Source organism: Sturnira hondurensis, unplaced genomic scaffold (assembly GCF_014824575.4).
Source record: "Sturnira hondurensis isolate 20B ecotype Veracruz unplaced genomic scaffold, ASM1482457v3 Scaffold0009901, whole genome shotgun sequence".
Taxonomy (NCBI): Eukaryota; Metazoa; Chordata; class Mammalia; order Chiroptera; family Phyllostomidae; genus Sturnira; species Sturnira hondurensis.
The window spans coordinates 27,568-51,214 of NW_028082532.1; the positions used below are offsets into that span (position 1 = coordinate 27,568).

At 36.3% G+C, this 23,647-nt stretch overlaps 1 protein-coding gene across 2 annotated transcripts in view; it reads left to right on the forward strand.

Annotated features, from left to right (window-relative positions):
• The window catches only part of CD200R1 (CD200 receptor 1), a 34,906-nt gene extending 13,199 nt beyond the window's left edge, over positions 1 to 21,707 (forward strand). Inside the window, exons 2-8 of one of the 2 annotated variants that reach the window (XM_037058091.1) lie at positions 7,226 to 7,306; positions 11,877 to 11,924; positions 14,742 to 15,053; positions 15,171 to 15,419; positions 18,891 to 18,996; positions 19,498 to 19,540; positions 20,237 to 21,707. In XM_037058091.1, the coding sequence (XP_036913986.1) occupies positions 7,226 to 7,306; positions 11,877 to 11,924; positions 14,742 to 15,053; positions 15,171 to 15,419; positions 18,891 to 18,996; positions 19,498 to 19,540; positions 20,237 to 20,335 (938 nt within the window). In that variant the 3' untranslated portion in view covers positions 20,336 to 21,707. The remainder of the gene's footprint in view (positions 1 to 7,225; positions 7,307 to 11,876; positions 11,925 to 14,741; positions 15,054 to 15,170; positions 15,420 to 18,890; positions 18,997 to 19,497; positions 19,541 to 20,236) is intronic. The other variant, XM_037058092.1, reaches the window with a different exon arrangement.
• Positions 21,708 to 23,647: the final 1,940 nt, after the last annotated feature.

Below are 23,647 nucleotides of genomic sequence, written 5' to 3' on the forward strand. Positions count from 1 at the left end.
AGTAATAAATGGAAGGGCCAAAACATTCATTTTCTTACTCTAAAAATGTTGGTGTTTTTCTCTATTTTTGTCCCTGCTGAAAGTTTGGGTTTCCAAACAACAGTTTGCTTACTGAACACCTAATTAGGTGTTGTCTGTTCCTAAATTATTCTCCTTCAGAATGTAAATCACTGTCATAATTTAAAGTATAAGACCACAAAATACATGCCATAATACCAGAATCAATTGTTGAGGCATTATGTTTAAAAAGTAGGTATCTATTGCATTTCTTGAGTTTCTTTGCACTTATTATTTTAAGTTTTTACATTAACATAAACAATATGTATTGCTGAGTATATGATATTCATACATTCCCAAGAATAATTATGCAGTGACTCCCTGTGTAAATTAAAAACAGACTATTGCCATTCCTTCCCCAATAAGAGAGCCTTTTCTCTAAAGAGAGCCATTATGTTTGGGACAATCATTCTCTTTGGGCAAAAATCACTCCCTGTTATTCTTCACATTTTACTAAGTATGTGTGCACATAGTCCCTAACAATAAAATTAGTTTTGACTATTTTGTATTGTATATAAATGAAATCATATTGTATGTATTATTTTGTAACTACTTTTATTTGCTAAGTATTATGTTTGGCATTTCTCCATTTTTAAGTTTGTAGTTGTAGTTCATCAATATAAGTAATTTTTATCCTAGAATTTCAGGTGTTTGCAAAATAGTTTTTTCCCCTGGAAAAACTGTGGCGCAGAAACAGCAACCATGATTTACAATGCTCTGCTATGTGTGACAGATCTTCACTCAAGTGCCACGAGAAGGAACTCTGGTGGTGAGAGACTGGTCATCATCTTAGAAGGCAGAAGAGAAAGCATTTCCTTTACTTCCAATATTTACCATTAAATTAATGTGTTAGTCTTCAGGTAGGTTTGGTAGAGAAAAGAGATTACATGTGTCTCTTATCCCAACTGAAATTCCTGTTTGCTATTTAGAAAATAACAAAATTTGGGGGAAATTGGTGTTGCCTTCCATTATTCCTACAGGGTGAGACTTCTTTTTTTACTTATGTAGCACAAACAAAATTATAAATTAGACCCCCTCCCCCCAGAGCTAGAAAGTTCATGGATGTTCTGACTAAGATGGACTACCACTAGTTCCCAGGTCACAATGTGAACACCACTGCATTAGAGGCAGAAATGTAACCAGCCTATTTAGATTACAAGTCATCTTATTTTGGGGGCCTCTGAAAAAAACTTATTTTCACAACTTCTCGATTGAATCCATGCATAACTCTAAAAACGTTCAGGAAATAACAACTATTTCTACCCTACATCCACAATATGCAGCTTTAGAGGTGGCAGTCTATTCACTAACTAAAATGCTAAGGTTGATGTTTTAAGCTTTCTGGGGCCAAAAGTTTATAGTAAAGTGTTTTGCACTGTATTGACTTTGCCACACTGGTGCTTAGAGAAAGTTATGTGCTCAGTATAGTCAAGTAAAAGTTGTCCTGGCAACGTAACTTGAATTTCTGGGCCTTTGTGTGGTTAAGATCTAGGTCTCAAAGTTGTATTCATTTAAAATTAAACATTGAATCTTTAGGAGAAGTATACTGCTTCATTTTTACTGGGTTTAAAACCTCGGTTTGTAATGTTTTTAAATATATTCCATGAGTTATTCCTCACAGTCTGTGTTTTGTAAAGAGCAGAAGTAGAAAGTATAAATTCATCTTATTATCTAAAATGATTCAGGAAAAAAGAAGCAGAGCAAGAAGTAAAACCCATACCTCTTATATTTTGCAGGCATTGCCTAATCCATAGTGGTCTGGCTCCATATTTTTTATAATAACTTGCACAGTTTTGAAGTTGGAAAGCTTGAAACATCAAATGAAGAATGAAATAATTCTATCATTTGGTTTTCCTCATGTAAAATGTCAAGATATTTCCACAGATTTCAACATGTTGAAATGTATTTCAACGTATTCTGCATTGTTTTTTAAAAGTAGTAAGTCCATTAAATGTTAAATAACAATAAAGATGATACACAAAGGTGTGAAGATCGTAAGAAACAATGAGATCAACTTTTCACTGTGCTGGCACAGAGGCCTTAAGTCCTGGAGAGAAATTTCAAAAGAAATGTAGAAATAAAACTATTCCACATCATTCTCTTTCACAGCTACATGGTCATCTTATCAGAGCATAGCCAAATATTTTCTCCTCCAGTTTTGCCCTGATATAAGGATTCTTTTGGTTAGAATTTATTTGTCAGACTCCTCACTCCTTTGTATTGCCCCCAAACATGAGTAAAAGAGCAGGAAATTCCACCTCTATGCATTAGAAATAATAAATAAATCTAAGCAAATATAAAAACTTTTAAAGTATGGCATAATCTATAATCTGTTGTGGTTTAAAACTATTACTGGTTTTTATTGGAAAGTGTGTAATAACAGAATGCCTATCTATAAGTTATTTGGTCAGTAGAGCACAGCAAACACTAGATTTTGCACTAGATAAAAACTGTTTAACGTCACTAGAAAACCATGTGCTGTTTCTGAGAGCTGTTTTTCCCCTTTGTGGAGAAAGCCCTGGGAGCACCGGTTTGCACAGTCATGCCTGGATGATGTCTGCTGCGTGGGCAGTGCATGCTTGCTCAGGCCCAGGACAGTGATGATTGGGAAAGGAAATTTATGGTGCTCAGTGTGGGTGAGAGGTTTCGTTAGTAGTAAAATCACAAGACAGTCTTACTCTGATGATGATTTTGACTTAGATGGAAAGTTTTTCTTTTTTCAGTGTTAAGGGTTTTCTTTGGTTTGTGTTTTGTTTTGTTTGTATTGTATGTGGATATATATTCTAATGTTATATGTGTTAAAATCTGATGTTTATGTCCATTTTATCAAATTTTGTTTCACAGTTTGTTCTTTCTGTATTCTAAGAAATCTTTTTGTATATGTTAAAGTCACAGAGATTATCTCCTAAGTTTTCTTCTAGAAGTATTACAGTCTTAGCTTTTACATTAAAGTCAATAATTCAGTTTAAGATAATTTTTTCTATATAGTGTTAAGTAAGGGTTGAGGCTCTTTTTTCTTATGGACATCTAATTATTCCATGATCAGCTATTTGAAAAGGCTTTGCTTTTTCCTTAAACTGCTTTGTTGAAAATTGATAGACCACGTACGCATGAGCCTATTTCTAGGCTCTCTATTTTCTTCTCTTGAAGTATGTGTCTATCCTTTAGCAAATACCAGACAGTCTTGATTATGGTAGCTTCATAGTGATGCTGAAATTAGGTAGTATAAGCCTTGCAATCTTATTTGTGTTTTAAACATTGCTTTGGTTATTCTAAATTTACATTTCCATATAAATTTCAGAATCGTCTCAATTTTTACAGAAATGACCACTAGGTTTTGATTAAGGCTGTATTAAATCTATACAATTTTCAGAGAACTAACCTCTTATCAATATTGAGTTGTCCTGTCCAAGAACAAAGTATTTACCTTTATCTATATAGGTATTCTTTAGTTTACTCAGTAATGTTTTATAGGTTTCAATGTACAGGCCATGAACATCTTTTGTTAAATTTATTCCTAAGATTTTATTGCATATTGCAAGTGAAATTTATTTAAAATTTTTCATTTTCCAATTGCTTGCTGTTAGTACATAAAAACATAATTGCTTCAAAATATTATTAGCATTTTATACTATGACCTTGCTATATTTGATTAGTTCTGCCAGTTATTTTATAGATTCCTAAGAATCATGTCATCTGCAAATAAAGAGTTTTGTGTCTTTGCTTCTGATTGACATACCTTTTTTTCTTCTTGCTTTATTGCAATGGCTAGGAACTCTAGTACAATATTGAAAAGAAGTACTAAGAGCAGATATTCTTGCTTTGTTTCTGACTTCAGAGGGGAAATATTTCATTATTAAAAAAAGATATTAGCTGTAGGATTTTCACAGATGCCCTTCAACAGTGTGAAGAAGTTTCCTTCCATTGATAGAGTTTTAATAATCATGAAAATCATGAGTGAGTGCTAAATTTTGTCAAATGTTTTTCTACATCTGTTCAATGGCTCTTATGTGTTTTTCTCTTTTATTCCCCTAATATTGTGAATGTCATTGATTCCTGACTGTTCAATCAACATACATTTGTTGGAGATACTTCATATGATTATGTTGTATTACTCTCTATATATTGTGCTAGATTTTATTTTGTGAATTTTTTTGTGTCTTATGGCTATCAAGGTTATGGTATCTGTTTTTTCTGTTTTTTCTTTTATTTGTAATATGTTTATCTGCTTTTGATGTATGATTAGTTTTACCTTCATAAGGTGAGGAGGGAAGTGTTCCCTCCTCATCTATTTTCTGAAAGGGTTTGTTTGTAGAACTGAAATTACTTCTTCCTTAATGGGTTTGATTAGCATAAAGTAATTAATATTCTTTTATTATTTTTTATAGTGTATAATATTATCTATGTTAATGTTCCTTATTTCATTCTTGATATTAGAGAATTGTGTTATCTCTGTTTTTTTCTTAATAAGTCTACCTATTGGTTTGCAAATATTGAAGATCTTTTCAAAACACCAGCTTTTAATTTTGTTAATGATTGTATTGCTTCTTTTCTATTTTGTTTTTAGCTCCTTAAATGCATTTAAATCACTTTTTTCAAATAACATTTAAAATTATTAATTTTTTCCCTGGCTGGTGTGGTTCAGTGGATTGAGTGCTATCCTGCAAACCAAAGGGTTGCTAGTTCCATTCCCAGTCAGGGCACATTCCTGGGTTGCAAACAAGGTCCCCAGTAGGGAGCATGGGAGAGGCAACCACACATTGATGTTTCTGTTCCTCTCTTTCTCCTTCCCTTCCCCTCTCTTTAAAAATAAATAAATAAAATCTTAGAAAAGATAAAATTATTAATTTTTCTGTAAGCATTGCTTTAGCTGCAAATCCTAAATTTTATGTGTTGTACAAGGTCTGTCCAGAAGGTATCCAGCCTAGTAAGATGAAAAATAGAGACATTTATTGAAGAAGATACAAGAAATATTGTACATAGGACAAGGACACCTTGGGCCCCTTCAAAGTAGGCACCTTGGGACCTCATACAGTTCTCCCAATCACCATCAACTGCCCTATCATATTTTCCTGAATTTCACTAACAATCTGAAATCTCTTCCCCTCCAAAGGTGATTTTGGTTTTGGGAAAAGCCAGAAGTCCACCAAATCTGGACTAGAGGGGGGCTGAGTCACCTGGGTGATTTGATGTTTTACCAAAAAGCTCTGTATGAGACATGATGTGTGAGAGGGTGCATTGTGGTGATGAAGCTGCCCATCATCAGTTGCCCATAGCTGTGGCCTCCTGAATAATCCGAATAGTTTCTGCAGAGGAATGTTCAAGCTTAATGCAAAATTTGATGCTGGTTCGGTGCTCTTCTTGCTCAGTCATTTTGAATGGGACAGCTGCACAGTACACAAGCTCACCAGCGTCTACTGCCCCCACTGGTGAGTGCGGTGAAGTTGTCATTGTTCACACATGTGCAGTCCAGTCCACTCTGCTTGGCTGCCAGGTTACAGTGATATGGCACACACCATTCTCATGATATTAACAATGGCTGGGCTTTTTCCAGACAGACCTCCTATTTTTACTATCATTCAGGCAAAATAGTCTGTAATTTCCTTTTAAATTTCTTCTTTGACCAAATTACTTAACTTAGAAACATGTTTTATATCCAAATAATTGGAGCTTGTTTAAATATTTTACTGTTATTGTTTTACAGCTTACTTCTGTTTTAGTAGGACATTTTTGGTACAGTTTCAGTTTTTAATATGTTTTTGAGGCTTGCTTTATGGCCCAGAATGTGGTTAAAGTCAGTGAATATACCATGTGCACTTGCAAAGAATGCATATTCTGCAGATGTTGGTTGCAGAGTTCTAAAAATATCAATTAGGTTAACACAATTGGTAGCAATGTTAGTAATTGTCTATTGTAATATAATGAATTCCCCCCAAACTTGGCAGCAGCTAGGGAATATGTATTTTAAAGAATATATTTATTTATTTTTAGAAACAGAGGAAGTGAGGGAGAAAGAGAGGGAGAGAAGCATTGATGGGAGAGAGAAACATTGATTGGTTGCTTTTTGTACATGCCCTGACTGGGGACTGAACCCATAACCCAGGAATGTGCCCTGGCCAGGAACTAAACTGGCAAACTTTTGCTTTGCAGGATGACGCCCAACCAAGTGAGCCACACCAGTTAGGGTGGGAATCTGTATTTTAAAAGATAAAATACATTATAAGTTGATAATGATACTTTTGATTCCAATTTAGGACTCAGGGTTTTTACTTAAATTTATTCATTTATACATCTATATCTTTTCTCTGAACTACTATATTTGTAGTTCTTTGAAAACCCCATGTAATTCTATGCCTTTTTTTCTAAATGCCATTCTTTCTGTGTGCAATATTCTTTTTTCTTGCATCTTCCTGGAAAACTCCTCATCCACTAAGATCCAGCTCAAATACCTTCTGTCGTAGGGAGTCTTCCCTAATCTCTCATCCACACTCTCTTAGATTAAACATCTCTTCTTTCTAACACCTGGACATTAGGCATACTTCTATCGTTACATCTGGACATTATGCATACCTACTTGGAACTTAAGCTTTTGGAGAGAAGAGGCATTGTTTATTATGGCATTTCTCTGCCTACTAAGTACTTTGCCAGTAGTTGCTGCTCAAAATATGTTTATAGAGAGTGCCACTTAGAGTTTGCTTTATGAAACTTGAAGTTGATAGATAGTTGTTCACATAAGGTGATTTTAACGATGTTTAGGAAAATTCTTTTTTTGTTCCATGTCAGCACCTAATCAATACAACACTATTAATCTTTTTCTACCTAGTCACTAGTTCCTAAAAACCTGTGACAGATAGTAAAACCCTTTTTTCCACAGAGGTAGATTAATTGTATATAAGCCTGGGAGTAGAAATACTTTGATTTGAGTGTTAAGAAAGGAAGGAAGTGAGAGGCATTCTGGGCTTGAAGTAGAAGGGTAACAAATAGGCAAGAAGATCAGGCCACAAGTTCATACTGGGACAAAATTTTTTGGAGACTTTTGCTCTCCTGTCATAATTTGTGTTTTCATTGGCAACTGCCACCCAAAAATGGCTTCAAGAATGTGAAAAAATGTGGTTTTAACTAAGAGTCAGAAATATTAATATATATTTCTCTTTCCACCCCATTTTAGGGTACATAAGTACAGGAATGGAGGGTTTTCCTACATCAGGCAACTCAACGCAGCAAATGGGCCAGAACAATAATGGTTCGGGTAATGCTCATCTCTTACTGATAATTCTAATAGGGTTGCACAGTTTTTTCATTTTAGGATGTTGAATTGTTGTATATGCATTTATAGATTTTATTGTCCAAAAATACTACTTATGTTTAAGATTGTTGGTAAAATTTTTATTCTGAAATTATTTCTCAGCTTATTTAGTACTATTTCAAGAACGTTATCACTAAACATACCAATATTCAAGATTTTTTTATCCAACTTTTGAAAGAGAGAAGGCGAAGGGGTTAGCCAAAGAACATACATGCATAACTCATAGACACAGACAATAGTGTGGGGATGGCCAGAGGGGAGGGGGTCGAGGGCTGCCTGGAGGTGAGCAAGTTGGGGAGGAGGGCAAGTTTACAATGTCACAGATATCCCCTGTGATATCTGTGGATATCACAGTGATATTGTAAACAATAAAAACTAAAGTTAAAAAAGACAAGTTGGTTTCATATGAAGACATTAAAGAAAGAACACAGGGGTATTGATTAGTTGCTTTAGATGTTAGATGTACCTCTTTATTACTGTATACAAAGCATCAAGTGAGGCTAAGCAAGAAGGACTCTTTCTATTTTCGATGAAGGCATGATACTGGATATGAAATCGGCATTCTACAGCAACTAGCTGCCAATCAAGACCATAAAATGAAGGGACTCACATATTAACAATCAGCAAAGTTTAAAAAGCTTATCCAATATCATAAAAATAATCAGAGGAATATTTGCAAAAATAAACATAATTATTTTCTCTTCTAAATACACTTAAGAGTACATTTCAACTTGTGAGTTTTCTCTCTCGTATGAGAAGTTTCAGGGATAACACTGATTTTTCTTCACAAGGTATTGTTTGGAAGGAGGTGAATATCACCTGAGTGTAGGGGGATTTAGTATCCGGTTTGAGAGGCAGATTTCTCCATGGTTCTTCATTCACTGGAAAACCGTTATTAAGCAGAAGGCCTCATCCACAGTCCAGCCCATTGAGATATCGCTGAAACTCAAAATGCTTGAAGACTTCATTCAAATAAATTATGAAGACATCACTTAATGCGAGACTAGATTCCTCTAACAAAACCTTTCTTTTAGTTTCTGGACACTTATTAGTATATCTGCTAAGAACTATTGTGGCCAAATTGCCTATATTCTCAGACAATCTTGCTAAAATGGGAATCCAGTGAAAGGCAACACTTAACAGTTTCCAGCATGAAAAATACTTGCTTTGTCACTAAAATAACGCTTTCTATGAGGTATAGAATATAAAATTCAAAGGATAGAAAAAGAGACTTTAAATATCCTCATAAAGTCATGAACAAAAGTGGTGTTCTTGAACTTTCCATTGACAGAAACTTGTATTATTAAAACAGAGAGCAGCCTCAGGGCAGTAGAGGCTGAAATGCCCACGAGAGAAAACCCTGATCTACTGCAGTGGCCTTTGCTTGTCCTGGCTGCCATCTCTTGGTCACCAGGGAGCTACTTCAGCTGGTGTCCTCATTGCCCCCCTTTGCTCACCTCCAGGCAGCCCTCAACCCCCTCCACCCTGGCCATCCCTACACTGTTGTCTGTGTCTATGGGTTATGCATATATATTCTTTGGCTAGTTTCTTTACCTTCTTTCTTCCAAAAGTTGAATGAAAAATATTTTGAACATTGGTGTATTTAGTGATCACATTCTTGAAATAGTACTAAATAAGCAGAGAAATAACTTCTTATTCTTCAGAATGCTATTGGGTGCCCTCAATACTTGACACACTTCACATTGGGGAAGGAAGAAAAGAAGAAAAGGAAGGAAAGAAGGAAGGAAAGAGGAAAGGGAAGAAGTTGGATGCTGGTTATGGTAAAAACAGAATAGTCAGTTTATCTAACTTGAGGGAGAAGTTGGAGCTGTTAGGAGAGATTTATTTAATTTTTAAAAGGAAAAGTAAGCAAGAAAAATAGAATACTCAATAGATGTTTGTTATTTCAAATTGTGGTAAATGTAAGAAATTAGAACAAACAAAATATTATACTCTAAATCAACAGTCAGCAAACTAAGCTCCAGGGGCAAAATCCAGCCAGCCACAGATTTTTGTAAATAAAATTTTATTGGCCCTGGCTGGGTGTCTCAGCTGGTTGGAGTATCCCCTATTCACCAGAAGGTTGCAGGTTCGATTCCCCATCAGGGCACATACCTAGGTTTCAGGTTCCATCCCCAGGTGGGGCACATACAGGAGGCAACCATAGATATTTCTCTCTTACATCAATGTCTCTTTCTCTCTTTCTCTTTTTCTCCCCCTTCTCTCACTCTAAAATCAGAGAAAACATATCCTCAGGTAAGGATAAAAAATCTTTTTGGAACAAGGCCATGCTTATTTAAGTATTTAAAGTTATTTAAGTATTTAAGTTATTTAAGTATTATGTATGGCTGCCTTTTTTATGCAACAGCAGAGATGAATACTTACAACAGAGAACATATGAACTGCAAAGACTCAAATGTTTATTTTTTGGTTCTTATATACAGATCCTGATTTTTCTCTTCTAGTACTCCTATCCCACCTTACTTACATTCCTGATTTTTTTCTTACCTGAAGATATTTGTGTATTCATTGATTTTAGAGAGAAAGGAAGTGGTGGGGGGAGAAGGGGGAGAGAGAGAGAGAGAGAGAATATCCATCAGGCACCGCAACTGGGGATCAAACCCACAACCTATGTACACTATGCATATGCTGTGACCTGGGTAGAACATTCTGGTGTACAGGATAATGCTTCAACCACTTACCCACCCGGACAGAGCTATTCTCCCTTTTCTTAATAAATCTTTGAATTTTCCTCTTGATGTGTCTGAATGGAAACTCCAACAATACCATAATCAAAAGTACCCAGATTGTAAATTTTCTTCTATTACAAACACACAGTCTTGGTTGGTGGTGAATTTGACAATGGAAGAAACTGACAGACCCCAGAACCCTTGGAAGCTGGGTGTGGTAGGATGGGAGAGGTCTGAAAAGGCTAAGTAGTATTTCATGCTATGAATTTTAAAGTTTTAGAATCTAGAATATCTAAGTCATAGATTGATCTGGGTAAGCCCTCTGGGGTCAGGTCTGACTTCTTATCTGTTTCTGGAATAGATTCTTGAGTTTCATATAAACTAAATGCAATAGTTAGAATCATTCTTTGCTTTCCTTCTATCCAAAGACAATACAGCTGCCTAGAAAAGCCAAATTATTTCAGACCCCTGTTTGCTGTTCATTTCTAAGACCTTTACTGAATTTCTTCGTTTATTTTTTAATGTGGTAGAACTGGGTGCAAAATTAGAATGGAGAGCAAGAGTATATATTTATAACCAAAAGTCTCATAAATGCTTATTGAATGGTTCAACCCAGAGGAAGAAATCTTTTAAGCCCTTAAATCATAAGGAATATTTTAAAATCATTGTTGTTTTAAAAAGCAATGCTACAAAAGAGAAGTTTTTCAGAAATCAAATTTTAAGTAGGTTAGGACTACTTTAATGTCAGAAATACTGTAAAACCCAAAGAAAGGAATGCATGAGGAGCTCAAGAATGATGGAATTAGAACTTTGAGCTTAGTGAAGACTGTCATTTTTTTCTTTCAAGACTGTCATTTTTTTCTTTCTTTATCTCTTTATCACCCAGCCCCCACCCCACTTTGCTTCTGTTTCCATCTTCCCAATATAAATGTATTAGTCAGTATTTCTTAAAGAAACAGAACAACAGGGTGTGTGTACGTGTGTGGAGAGAGAGAGAGAGAGTGAGAGAGAGAGATTTGGCTCACGGGATTATAAAAACTTGGCAAGTCCAAAATCTGCAGGTCAGGCCAGCAGCCAGGAGACCCAGGAAAGAGTTGCAATTAAAGTATGAAGGCGGTTCGCTGACAGAATTCCCTTTCCCAGAAGGTCAATATCTTTTTAAATAAAGGCCTTTGACTAATTAGGTCAGCTCACCCACATTATGGTAAAGCACTAATTTGCTTTACTTAATGCCTACTGATTAAATGTCAACCTCATCTAAAATATATTCATAAAAACATCTACAATAATGTTTAACTCAATATCTTGAAACTTTGGCCTAGCCAGGTTGACATAAAATTAACCATTGCAGTAGGGAAAATGGTGAACAAAGAATTAACTATTCTTCTCAGTTCTGGTTTCAAAATTCTCAAGAGAGTCTTGGATTTGATGAGTGGGGTAAGGGGCCCATGACTGGACCAAACAATTTAAATCAGGACTGTAATCAACTAATGTAAGGTGCCCATGATGGGCCAATCCGCTGTGGCTAGGGAAGGGATGGAGGCAGCATTACCTCATACAAAATAGTAGTCAAGTACCAAAGGAAGTGTCTCATAAATGGGAAATCATTGATTAATGGCTTATGAATATAATTTTCACATGTTAATATATTACTCCATTAAATGATGAAATAACTTTAATTTGTTTTGCAAAGCATTTAGTTTAGTTACAGTTAACTGATTTCCTATCAAGTTGTACATAAGTTTTTGTGGTGAAGCAATTGCTTTCCTTTCACTTACCTCCCTAAAATTGATTTCATTTACTCTCTCTAGATATTTTTCTAGCTTCATCTGTGGATGGAAAGCAGAACCATACAAAAGTTCCTACAGGAGGTAATATACTTTTTGGTTCCCCCCCCCCCCCATGGTTATATGAAGAAATAGAGTGTTGAACGTTCTTAGAGACGCAGCTGATGGTCTGGTCTGAGGGCAGCCTTGTGCCCAGTGTAGGGGTGTGGTGATCTGAATGCTGTGGTGGGAGGGACCCTGAATGATCCACCCCTCCTCCCCCAAAGCAGTTGAATTCCATTTGGAAATTATGGAGCTTTTTCCATCAGGCAGTGTGCTAGGCTGTACAGGGAACACAAGGATGAGAAAGATGAACAAGACTGTGAGAGAGCCCTCAGGGAGCTCAGTTTTATGGGGGCACACAGACATGAGCACGGCGATCATGTCAAGTGCACCAGGAGTTGGGAGGAGGGAGCTGTTAGCACCAAGGCTCAGAGAAGGCTTCACAGAGGAGGCATCATGTGAACTGGGCCTTAGAGGAAGAGGAGTATTATAATAGACAAAGACTGTTGTGCAGGGCCAGCCAGACCACAGGAACAATGTGAGGAAAGACATATACAAGCACTTGTGTTTGGTGCTTTCTTTCTAAGTGTGGGAGCAGTGTAGGGAGTGATAGGATTGGTAAGGTGAGTACATTTGAAAAAGAGCTTTCAAAGGCAACACAAAGACACTTCAATGTTTTCTTCAGGCAGCAAGAGATCTCTGAAGGGTCTCTGAGTTGAGTGAATGACATCTGTGTTATAGAACAATGGTTCTGGTTGCAATGTCAGGTATGAATTGAAGACAGCAAAGTTTTGAGACAGAGACAGAAGTTAGGAGGCTTTTGCAGTATGTAGATGCATAATGATGGGGATTTAAACTAGAGGACGGTAGTGAGAAAAGATTCCGAAAAGCCAATTGGATTTTGTCTGTGTGTATAAGGCTGGATGAGAGTGGGCGGTATTTAGACTAGGATCCAGAAAAGACAGGCTATGACTGCTAGTGCTGGAGCAAATGTGAGAATCCACCCTCTAGCCCCAGTGAAGCAGGGGGTGAAATCATTCTAGCTGATTGGGAGGGATGGAGAATAGTTGTGTAGACAGGTGTCAAACCCATTGAGCATAGGGCAGTGCCTGGCCATTGTAAATGATCACTACAGGCATTAAAAAGGAAAAAGGAGGGTGAAGAAGGGGTGAAACAACAGCAATTCTCTAACAACTATCATAAAGGAGAAGGGTGATTGGGTGATTGACTGAAAGTTATGGAATAGGGGAAGGTGAAAGAATGTAGAATATCCATTGTGCTCAGATTCCTCACCATTGGAATTACTATTTTGGGTATTCCAATGGTCCTGTTAAAATGTACACACCTATATGATTAGCTAGTACTTTCTAAAAGAATAGAGTCAGATCTGGAAGATAAATATTAGGCAAAAACATTAAAGTCTTGAAGTATTTAAAGGCTAAAGTTCCAACTCCTGAGAACTTAGGAGAGCTTTCACAACTTGCTTCTTCATCTGTCTCCAGAGCTTTCTCTCTGGTTTTATCTTCAGCATTTTCCCCTTGTGCACATGTCTGCTCACCCACATCTAACTCTAGTTGCTCCCAACAAGCCATGTTCTCGTGTGCCGCTAGACCTTTGCCAAGTTGGAGTTTCCTTCTGTAAGGGGATGCACCTGGAGTGGTGGAAGGAGCTTGGGTGTGACTGCTTCTCAGATCTGCTTTAAAATCCTCCCTCTTCCTCCACCTAGTTAAGGCATCTTTCTTTGGCTGTGAAATCCAAAGGCCTGAGTCTATCACAGAAGAGGCAGGTGACCCCAAGAGAGGAGAGGAGAGTTATCAAATGCAGGGTTTAGCATAAGCAAGCTCAGTTCCTGCAGAAATTCTGCCCCACAGAACCACAGCTGGTTCTGTTCACATTAAAGTGATGAAATTATGGGCACTCACCTCTGTTGCAGGTGACTTGTAGCAGGTAGCTAATCACCTCTTCCAAACCCCTACCAGTCATGGACACATTATATCAATTTATGGGGGAAAATGTGAGCTTCCCTTTGGAAACTACTTGTAGCTTGCAGGGCTTAATTTTTACTTTAAAAGATGGAGAAAGAATTCAACTTCTGTACATCTAATCCTCATAATTAGAGTGATTATATGGGAACAAAATCTGTAAGAATAAACTTTCTTGGAGTATGTGTAACTGAGAAGAAAGAAAGGAAGGGACGAAGGAAGGGAGGGAGGAAGGTCTGCTGATTTTGCTAACTTTCTGATTCTCCAAATAAAAAAGAAAATAAAAAATTTCCAGCTTGTTCAACCTGTATGCCATCTCAATTGTTTCTAATACTACTTACTTTCCATATTTATTTTTGTCTGAAGCACCATACTTAGGGATAAGCATTTAGTCTTGATATTACTGACTTATTCTCTTTCATCTAAATTTAGAAGGACGTAACCACACCAGTAATAATTCTATTTTCTACCCCGAGGAGCATGAGGCTGTAAAGAAAATATAATAATCTCTGATCAAAAGAATCATTAACTTTTTCTTTTGCTTGAGAATTGTGTTTTCTTGTTTTTTTTTATAGATATCAAAACTCCTGAATTTATTTCAAAACACTTAAAAAATATCTCACACATGTAATACATCTTGTTGACCCAACAACACATAATATAGGTGAAAATGAGTTAATCTTTAAATTCAGTTTAATATGTTACATACATTTCATGAATGTCTAATTTTTTAATATGTCTAATATTTTTGGAATAAGACCATCAGCAAAGGAATGTTCTAATACAACTTTACATAATATGTTGTGGGAAATTTAACACATGAAGTTCTTTACCAAGCTTTCTTTTACCATTCTTTGTGTGTGTGTGTGTTGCCCAGGTAACACATTCCTCACTGTGTTGGAGGATACAAAGGCTGTGCTCCCCTGCCCTCCTGTCCAGTTGACAAATGCGATTGTAACAACATGGAAAATAACGCTCAGAGACAAGCCTCCCTGCATCAGAGCCTATAGGAGAGCGAATGAGACCTCAGCAAACTGTACTGACGAGAGAATAACCTGGACCTACAGACCTGACCAGAATGCTGCCCTTCAGATTGACCCAGTGATCATCACTGATGACGGGTTTTACGAGTGTGACATGGTAACACCTGATGGGAATTTCTATCATGGATATCACCTCCAAGTGTTAGGTAAGGAACACACACTGTGGTGTTTCAGATAACCAGATATGGGACTGAAGGAAATGTCTCTTTTGATTCCATATCTAATGAGTTAAGACTAAAGCATTTTCCCCTTTGTCTCTGCAGTGGCCCCTGAGGTGAGCCTGTCTCAAAGCAAGAATAGAACAGTGGTGTGCAAGGCAGTTGCAGGAAAGCCAGCTGCTCAGATCGCCTGGACCCCAGAGGGAGACTGTGTCTCTGAGCATAAGTGTTGGGGCAATGGCACAGTGACTGTCCAGAGTACCTGCCACTGGGCAGAGAGCAATGTGTCTACTGTGTCCTGCTCCGTCTTCCATGAGGCTGGCAACTGGAGTCTGTTCACAGAGCTGAATCAAGGTAAGTAATTCTAGTCTTGTATTTCATTTTTCTATTCTTTCAGACAATTTATGGTATTAGAAGGAAGAACCTGTGTGCACAGAATTTCACTCAGGGATGTTCTTCCCACCTTCTGTGTTATTTCTTTCTCTGACATTAAGTAAGATTGTATCTAGAAGAATAATACAGAATTTTTTTGTCAGAAGCCATATTTGGAATGAGGTTTAATCTTTAATAATTAAAATAAAGAGAATTTAATGTTCACTTCGATCTGGTAATAAGTTGGCTTGAGTAGTATACTTTAAAATGAATACTTAGGGCTTTAGTAGAAGGATAGAGTATAAATTTAAACAAAAAGTTATACTCTTACCAGAAGGATACAGTCACCCTTAAGTTTTCTTTACAAATTTTTAGTCTGGTAGAATTTTCTTCTCCAGACTTTTTCTAGAATTTCTTAAATATAACATCCATGATTAGATCATCACTGTTCAGTTTTTCCAATCTCTCCTTACAGTCCACTCCAATTGTTTGTTGTTAAGAAATTAAATGTTATTTTAATCATCACACATGTAAAGTCAAATTGTTCTATGATGTTTATAATGAAAAAATGAGCCCTTCCACTGATTCTCCAGCTCTCCCTCTCCATCCTCACCCAACTGCTTAGAAGCAAGTAGGTTAAGATTTTTACATGCTTTTTTCCTGGTAATTAACTCAATTTTTCTAAATAATGTGCCCCTATTGATAGTTCTTCAAATAATGAATTTAGACATTATGTGCCCATTTTCTAATGGTAAATGAAGATTTCATTTTACCTTCCCTCATCTTTATATTAATATACAGCGACTTTGGTTAGATAAAATGGCCATAGTTTACATTGTTTTGAATGTTTAACTTTGTTGAGTGCTAAATCAAGAAGGAAGCTTAGACTTTCTTTTTTGATTACTAGGTAGTCCATCAGTCCCATCCTTTTCCTTGAAGGCTTCCCTTCTTGAGTGTTTACATTTTCTTGTTCTAATTGGGCCTGATTGGCCACTGGGCCTGCTGCACAGCTGTTGTCCTGGACGTTTTCTTTTCCTGGACCCTCTGCTTGATACCATATCTATTTAATCTGAGTTCCTTCTGCCTTCCAGACATTTGCTAGTTTTAATCTCTTTCTCTCACTCGTGAGGCTTCCCTTGACTCTTTGCTAATCCTTTGCTATCCATTCATTTCAATGTGAACATTCAAAAGTGAGCTGATTAGAACCTATGTTATCTGTGGGTAGGCTTGTCAAATAGTTAATTTCAATAGGGTGAAAAGGTGGTAAATAAATTTTAAAAAAGAATTGGGGATTCCTTAGTTATTTATAGGTCTTTTCTCTGAGGTTGTTCAGGTTCTGTAGAAAATCAGTCTCTTTTTTTTTAGAGGAGTAAGTCTGACTGCTATCAGCAGGGAAGAAGAGGGGTGTGTGTGTGTGTGCATTTGTGTGTGTGTGTGTGTGTGGCTATTCAGAACTCTGACTTTCCTTTAGTACCTCTTTTCAGTATGGCACCTCAGCTCCACCCTCCATTGTGTCTGGATCATTGTGTCAAGACTCTGGAGTCTCCCCAGTTCATCTTCTCTGGGTTAAATTTCCTGTTTTCTGTTGGTTGCAAGAGTAGTGACCTGACTGCATAGGGTGGGAGGTGACTTGACAGCTACCTGTTCTTAATGCAGGTCTTCAAAAAAGTTTCCAACTTTTAGCCCACACTTTGTCTTCCCACATCCCTCTTTTTCTCTGTTTAGTCTTTCCTACTCTAGAGTATTCCTGAAGTTCTGTGGGCACCAAGGTTTTTACTTATTTTATTCTGAATTATTTGCCATTCTTCTGTTCATTTTTCATCTAAAAACAATTGGAAATGCCATCTGTTCTTGACTTCATCCATGTTTTCTTTGTCTTTGCAAGTGTACACGTTAAAAAATTCTTTACTGATATTTTAATGAGTTTAAAGAATGGAGAAGCGACAAACCCATGTGTTTGAACTGCCCTTTTCCAAAATTCTTTCTTAAAGTGCTATTTGTTTTTGTTTTTAAAGAGTTTAGCAGTTTTTGCCGAAAAGAGTAATTATACCCTGGTTATGTATGGAATCCGACCACCCACTAGGAAAATATGATGTCATATTTATAGAATCTCAGAACTCAAGGGGCTGGCTAGTCAACTCCCACACAACGCAGAGATCTCCTTTGTCTTCCCTGTAGGGGGATCTTCGGCCTCTGCAGTGCACTTGCAGTGAAAGAGAGCACAATGAGGGAGAGGATTTCAAAACAATGTTATTTTAAACTGTAAAACTACGTGTTTCTTTTAGAATGAAATACCACAAAATCCACTGTTTAGAAACAAAATGTTACAGGAAAGTGGGGGATTGGATGTCAGCCTGCTTAGCCCCCACTCCATCTCCCTCTGCCACTTTCAAAATTAGGGTTATTTTTCCAGCTACCCTCCTTACAAATTTCTATTTATTTCTGAAGATGAGAAACAATGATATTATTATAACAGACAGATCAAAATTTCACCATTTTGGAATCCTTAAGGCAGCCAAATCTTGACATAAGATGATATCTTGCTGGAAACTGTACACTTGACTGATCAAGCAATTTTCTTGTAACAATTATTTTAATGATTAATGGGTCAGAAGTGTTTGAAATAAAATTACAGAAATGAGTTTCAAGTTCTGTATAACATACTTGAACCACGTATATGTATATGAACTTTATTTTCTTTTTTAATTTTTATGTTTTTAGAGAAGTTTTAGGTTCACAGCAAAATCGAGTGAAATATACCAAGAACTCCTATATCCCTCCTGTCCCACGCGTGCACCGCATGCCCTCTATCTACACCCCCCCACCACAGTGGGGCATTTATTATAATAGATGAAGTTACATTAACACATCATTCTCACCCAAAGTCCATAGTTTATATTAGGGTTTAGTTTAGCTGTACATTTTATGAGTTTTAAAAATTATATAATGACATGTATTTACCATTATAGTATCATACAGAGTAGTTGCACTGCCCTAAAAATCCTCTGTGCTCCACCTGTTCATTTCTCTCTTCCCCCTAACCAGGGGTGTCCAACCTGTGGCCAGCAGGCTGCATGAGGCTCAGGGTGGCTATGAATGTAGCCCAACACAAAACCATAAATTTATTTAAAACATTAAGGTATTTGTTTTTGTGATAACGTGTTGCAATGTATTTAACGTGTGGCCCAAGACGACTCTTCTCCCAGTGTGGTGCAGAGACTCCAAAAAGGTCAGACACCCATGCTGGCAACCCTTGATCTTTTTTACTGTCTCCATCATTTTGCCTTTTTGTGATATGGTTGCGATCATACTGCGTGTAACGTTTTCAGACTGGCTTCTTGCACTTAGTAACATGCTTTTAAGCTTCCTCCATGTTTTTGTATGGCTTAATTGCTCATTTATTTTTTGTGCTAAATAATATTAAAGCATGTATTTTTGTGTCTATATATACAGGTGCTGAAACACCAGAGAACTTACGTATTATATGTATCATCCTCCCTATATTGTGTATCTTGGTCATCATGGGATCCATTTGGCTTTTGAAAATCATTGGCTGCAGGTATTGGCTGATATATTTTTTCTTCTTCAGCTTTATTAGTCTAGGAAGTGGTCATGATTAGGGATTTGACTGGGTAAAATTAAGATGTTAACATCATTTTCCCCATGTTCTGAAGGTGTTACACTTGGACTACTGTGAATGATGAGAGGGACCTTGCTAGTTTACCTAAGTGTGAAAGCACAGTGAATTAAGCCATTTAAGGCAGGATTTTGGGAAAAAGAATACATGCTAATTTACTATTTGGGAAAAGGATCATCACAATTCATTCCATGTACCAAAGAGGAGGTGTCACATATGTTCTATCACTTCCTTTTCCAAAATCCAGAATTATCTTGTTTGGGTGTGTTAACTACAAGCACTATTCTTCATTCATTTCCAATTCATTATGGCTTCTATCAAAATGAACCATAATTATCAATAGTATACTGTTTTGTTTTTCCATATTCAATCTAAGTAATACTATTTCCTGCAATTTAATTCAACTTATTTTTATTTGTACAGAAAATGTAAATTGAAAGAAACAGAACCTACTCCAGTTGAGGAGGTAAGATAAAATTTAAAAGAATATTTGCAAATTTTAAGCCACATAGTTTGAAAATCTAGCCACATAATTTGTAATTTTCATCAATATTATTATTTTAATTGAAAAGCAAAAATTCCCATTTTACAATGCAAATATTTTGCTTATTTTGTAATTATCTACCAAGTATTACCATACTTATATAACCCCTAAATCCATATTTTCACTTCATGACTTGCATCTTACAAATTATATAATGTTTGCTTTGTTCCAACTTTAATCTTTGGAGAAACTGAATTCATACTTTATCCCTTACAAAACCATCTCTAATTCTTGACTTTCCTTTTTCAGTACCATCATTTCCCTCTTGCCCAAGTTTAAAACCTATTCTACTCTGTAATCTCTTATAACCAGGAGTTACTAAGTCTTTGATCCTCTCCTGTGAAGTACTTCTCATCTCACTCCATTCTTCATCATCGCTACTTTCACCCAACCTTTATCACTTGACACCAAGATTTATGTAATCAATAAATGTTTTTTGGTTAAATGTTAAAAAACTTGGTCATATAAGTTTTCATGTGGTCATATAAGCCCAGAGACACAAATATAAACACTGTTGGTAGAGATTAAAGCTGTGGGCACCTGTTACAGAAACACAGGTAGTTTCTACAAAAATTTTTGTTTTTTGTAAATTGATTTTGACTTTGATATTTTTCTTAGGATGAAATGCAGCCCTATGAGAGCTATACGGAGAAGAGCAATCCACTCTATGATACCACACACAGGGTTCTGAAGACATCTCAAATGTTACAAAGTTGATAAGATGAATCTCCGTACTTTATGCTGGAATCTGGCACCAGGAGAAATGAATCAAGATACAATACAATACAGTTACTGTTTTGATTTTCTTAGAGTTCTAGAAAGGAAGATCTACTTTGAAATCAGCTTCTCAAAAATTCTTAGAAGACAGAGATGTTCTAGAAGATTTGCTTTTGTGTCCTTATACAATTGAAATTTCAGAATCTTAGTTGTGACCAGCTAGTTCTCTGAAGAACTGACATTATTACAAAGAAAGCACATACTCATGATAAAATATTCAAATTGTTCAGTGCAGTAAGTAATAAAAACCAGTTTCCTCAAGAAGTAATTCTACAGAAGAAACAATCATGAACAACTTTTATGTATTCCTTCAGAAAATTTCTATGTGCCTATGACATATCTAAATACTCATTGTATGTATATATTTATATGTCTACTTACACATACATACATATATTCTTGATGATACACAAATGAGAAAATGCTACAATGCTGTACTGTACTTATAGAAAGCTAGTAATAGAATATATCTTGAAAATCTTTATCTTTTATTAAGACGAACAGAGCTGAGCTACCTCATTCTTTTTAATAGCTACATAAGATTTCATTGTATGGTTGTATTGTAATTTAATCAACCACAATTCTAGTGATAGACAGATTGTTTTAAGTTTTGTTTATTTGTTTTTGTTTTGCTATTATAAACAATACCAGACAGAATGTTTCTTGTGGATATGTGTTTGAATTTGTTTGAGTGTATTTATAGAGTAATTTCAGGTCAAAGGGTCTGTGCATTTTTATTATTGATTGATAGGTCAAATCATATCTATTTACATTCCCTCCAATGGTTTTTGAATGTGCCTTTCCCTATACTGTTATTATAATATCCGCAAAATTCCCACTTTGTACTTTTCATCAACCAGTTACTGAAGATAATGTAAAATTATAATAAGAATTATACTATTTAATAAAAGCAGAGTCATTGTCTGTCACATTTATAAAAGAGAGATTAAGGGGGAGATAGAAAGAGAGAGAGAAAGAAGAAATGAGAACACGTATGAGAACTTGAGCTCATTGTATCTCTGTGGTGGTACTGATGTGTAATATCTAATGCTTAAAAGTTTCGCAGATATGATAAAATGGAAATGTGAGTTGTATAGTATACATTTTATTGTGATATATTTATCAAGTAACATGTTTATTGGCTATGTAAGCAGCTAAATATGCATTACGGAGGACTTGGAAGTCTATGTAATATGGCGTATATATTAGGAGAATGGCTGTGGGGTGACATGACCCTCCCCTCCATTTTCTGTGGAATAAAATGTTAAGAATATGTATATTAATCATTTTTAACATTATTAAAATTTATCTATAAAAATTAAGTCTCTTTCTCTACAGCAGAAGAAACATTAAAATTTTTCAGCCTGGTAGAAATTAAAACAACATCCATTTGTTCTTCAATTATGCATTGGAAATATTTAAGACAGCTATTTTATTTTATTGACATATATTCCTCCCTCCAGGCATTTTGGTTACTCTTGGCTTTATCCTGAAAAGATTTTTTAGTGTATTTGGATGTAAAACTAGTATAATTTCACTTGGCACATGATATTTAACGGAATCATTTTGACACCATTTTGAGTTGGTCAACCCCCACTCCTGTTGCCACAATCCATTGTTTCCCATGTAAATATTACCAAGCAGTGTGCACGATAGACATCATAACCAGGTCCTTCACCTTTTCTTAGTTCTCAGATCATCCCTAGTTGGCATGAGGCTCACAGGTTCAAAAATATCTGTTTAAATATTACTGAGAAACAAAATAAAACTTGATAATGATAAAATAGAAATGACTTCAAGATAGCTTCTAAATGCTAAATTATATTGCACAGGAAAAATGTATTAAAACCTTCTACTACAGGGGTGCTAAATGCAGTTAAACACCAGAAACATGTGGGGAAATAAAAAATTATAGCAGTCTTCTTTATCCATGGGGTGTACCTTCCAAGAACCTCTAGTGGATGGCTGCAACTGGGGATAGTACTGAATCACATATATACTATGTTTTCTCACATAAAGGAAGCACTTTAGAGCTTGTCTTGGCTTATCTAAACTGCCAGTATCACTACTCTTGTGCTTTGGGCCCATTATTAAGCAAACGAAGGGTTACTTAAACACAAGCATTGTGATACCAAGGCAGTTGATCTGAAAACCGAGATGCCTACTATGTGACTAATAGGTGGGTAGTGTATACAGTGTGGAAACACTGGAAAAAGGGATGTCCTGGGAGGGATGGAGGAGGACAGTGCAAAACTTTATCACATTACTCAGAACAGTGTGCAATTTAAACCTACGGACTGTTTATTTCTGGAATCTTCCATTTAATATTTTTGAGCTACAAAGGACCACAGGTAACTAAAACTGAGGAAAGCAAAACTTTGGATAAAGGGGGACTACTATATGTAGATTTCCCAAATCCACTTTAGACTTGTTGAATCAGAAAAATCTAGAGATTAGACTAGGTGTATCAGTTAGGTCCTCCAGTTAGCAGAGGCTAAATAGAGTGATAAAGGTTAAATGTAGGAGCGAAGTTATACTTGTGAGAAATTAAAGGGGCAGAAAGCAGGATACTGGAGGGAAAGCCATTAGACCACAATACTGACCTGATTGAAGCCTGTGAAAGGAAAGAAGGGAAGAAAAAGAATAGAAGAAGGAGGGCCTATCACTGTACAAAACTGTCAAAGTTGTAGCCAAACCAATGCCAAACCTGGGGCAGGGATTGCTTCCAAGAAATCTTTCATGAGCAGAAACGGTCAAACCTGATAACTCTTCATGCTTAGTCATTGGCTGTGAAGTGTTTGGCCTCAACTCAAAAGCTGAAATGAAGGTGTAAATAATTTGAGATCATCATCTAATCACATTCTTTGCAGCTGAATTTTTTTTCTCATCACCTTGGCTGCTTAGTCCAGCCTTTTAGTGGTTAGTATTTGCCTGGTAAATCATCATCTTTCTCTTTACTTTAAAATTTACTGTGACATTTTACTTATATTTCTTATTAACATTTTATTTTTAAAATTATATCTTAATTGCTTATGCTATTAAGGTTGTCCCAGTTTTCCCCCATTTGCTACTCTCGACCCAGCCCTCCCCCACCCTCCCCTGCCCTCCCTTGCCCTCCCTCGCCCTCCCCCACCCTCCCCTACCCTCTCCCACCCTCTCCCACCCTCCCCCACCTTTACATAATTCCCACACTATTGTACATGTCCATGGGTCATGCATATATGTTCTTCGGCTACTCTGTTCCCTACACTG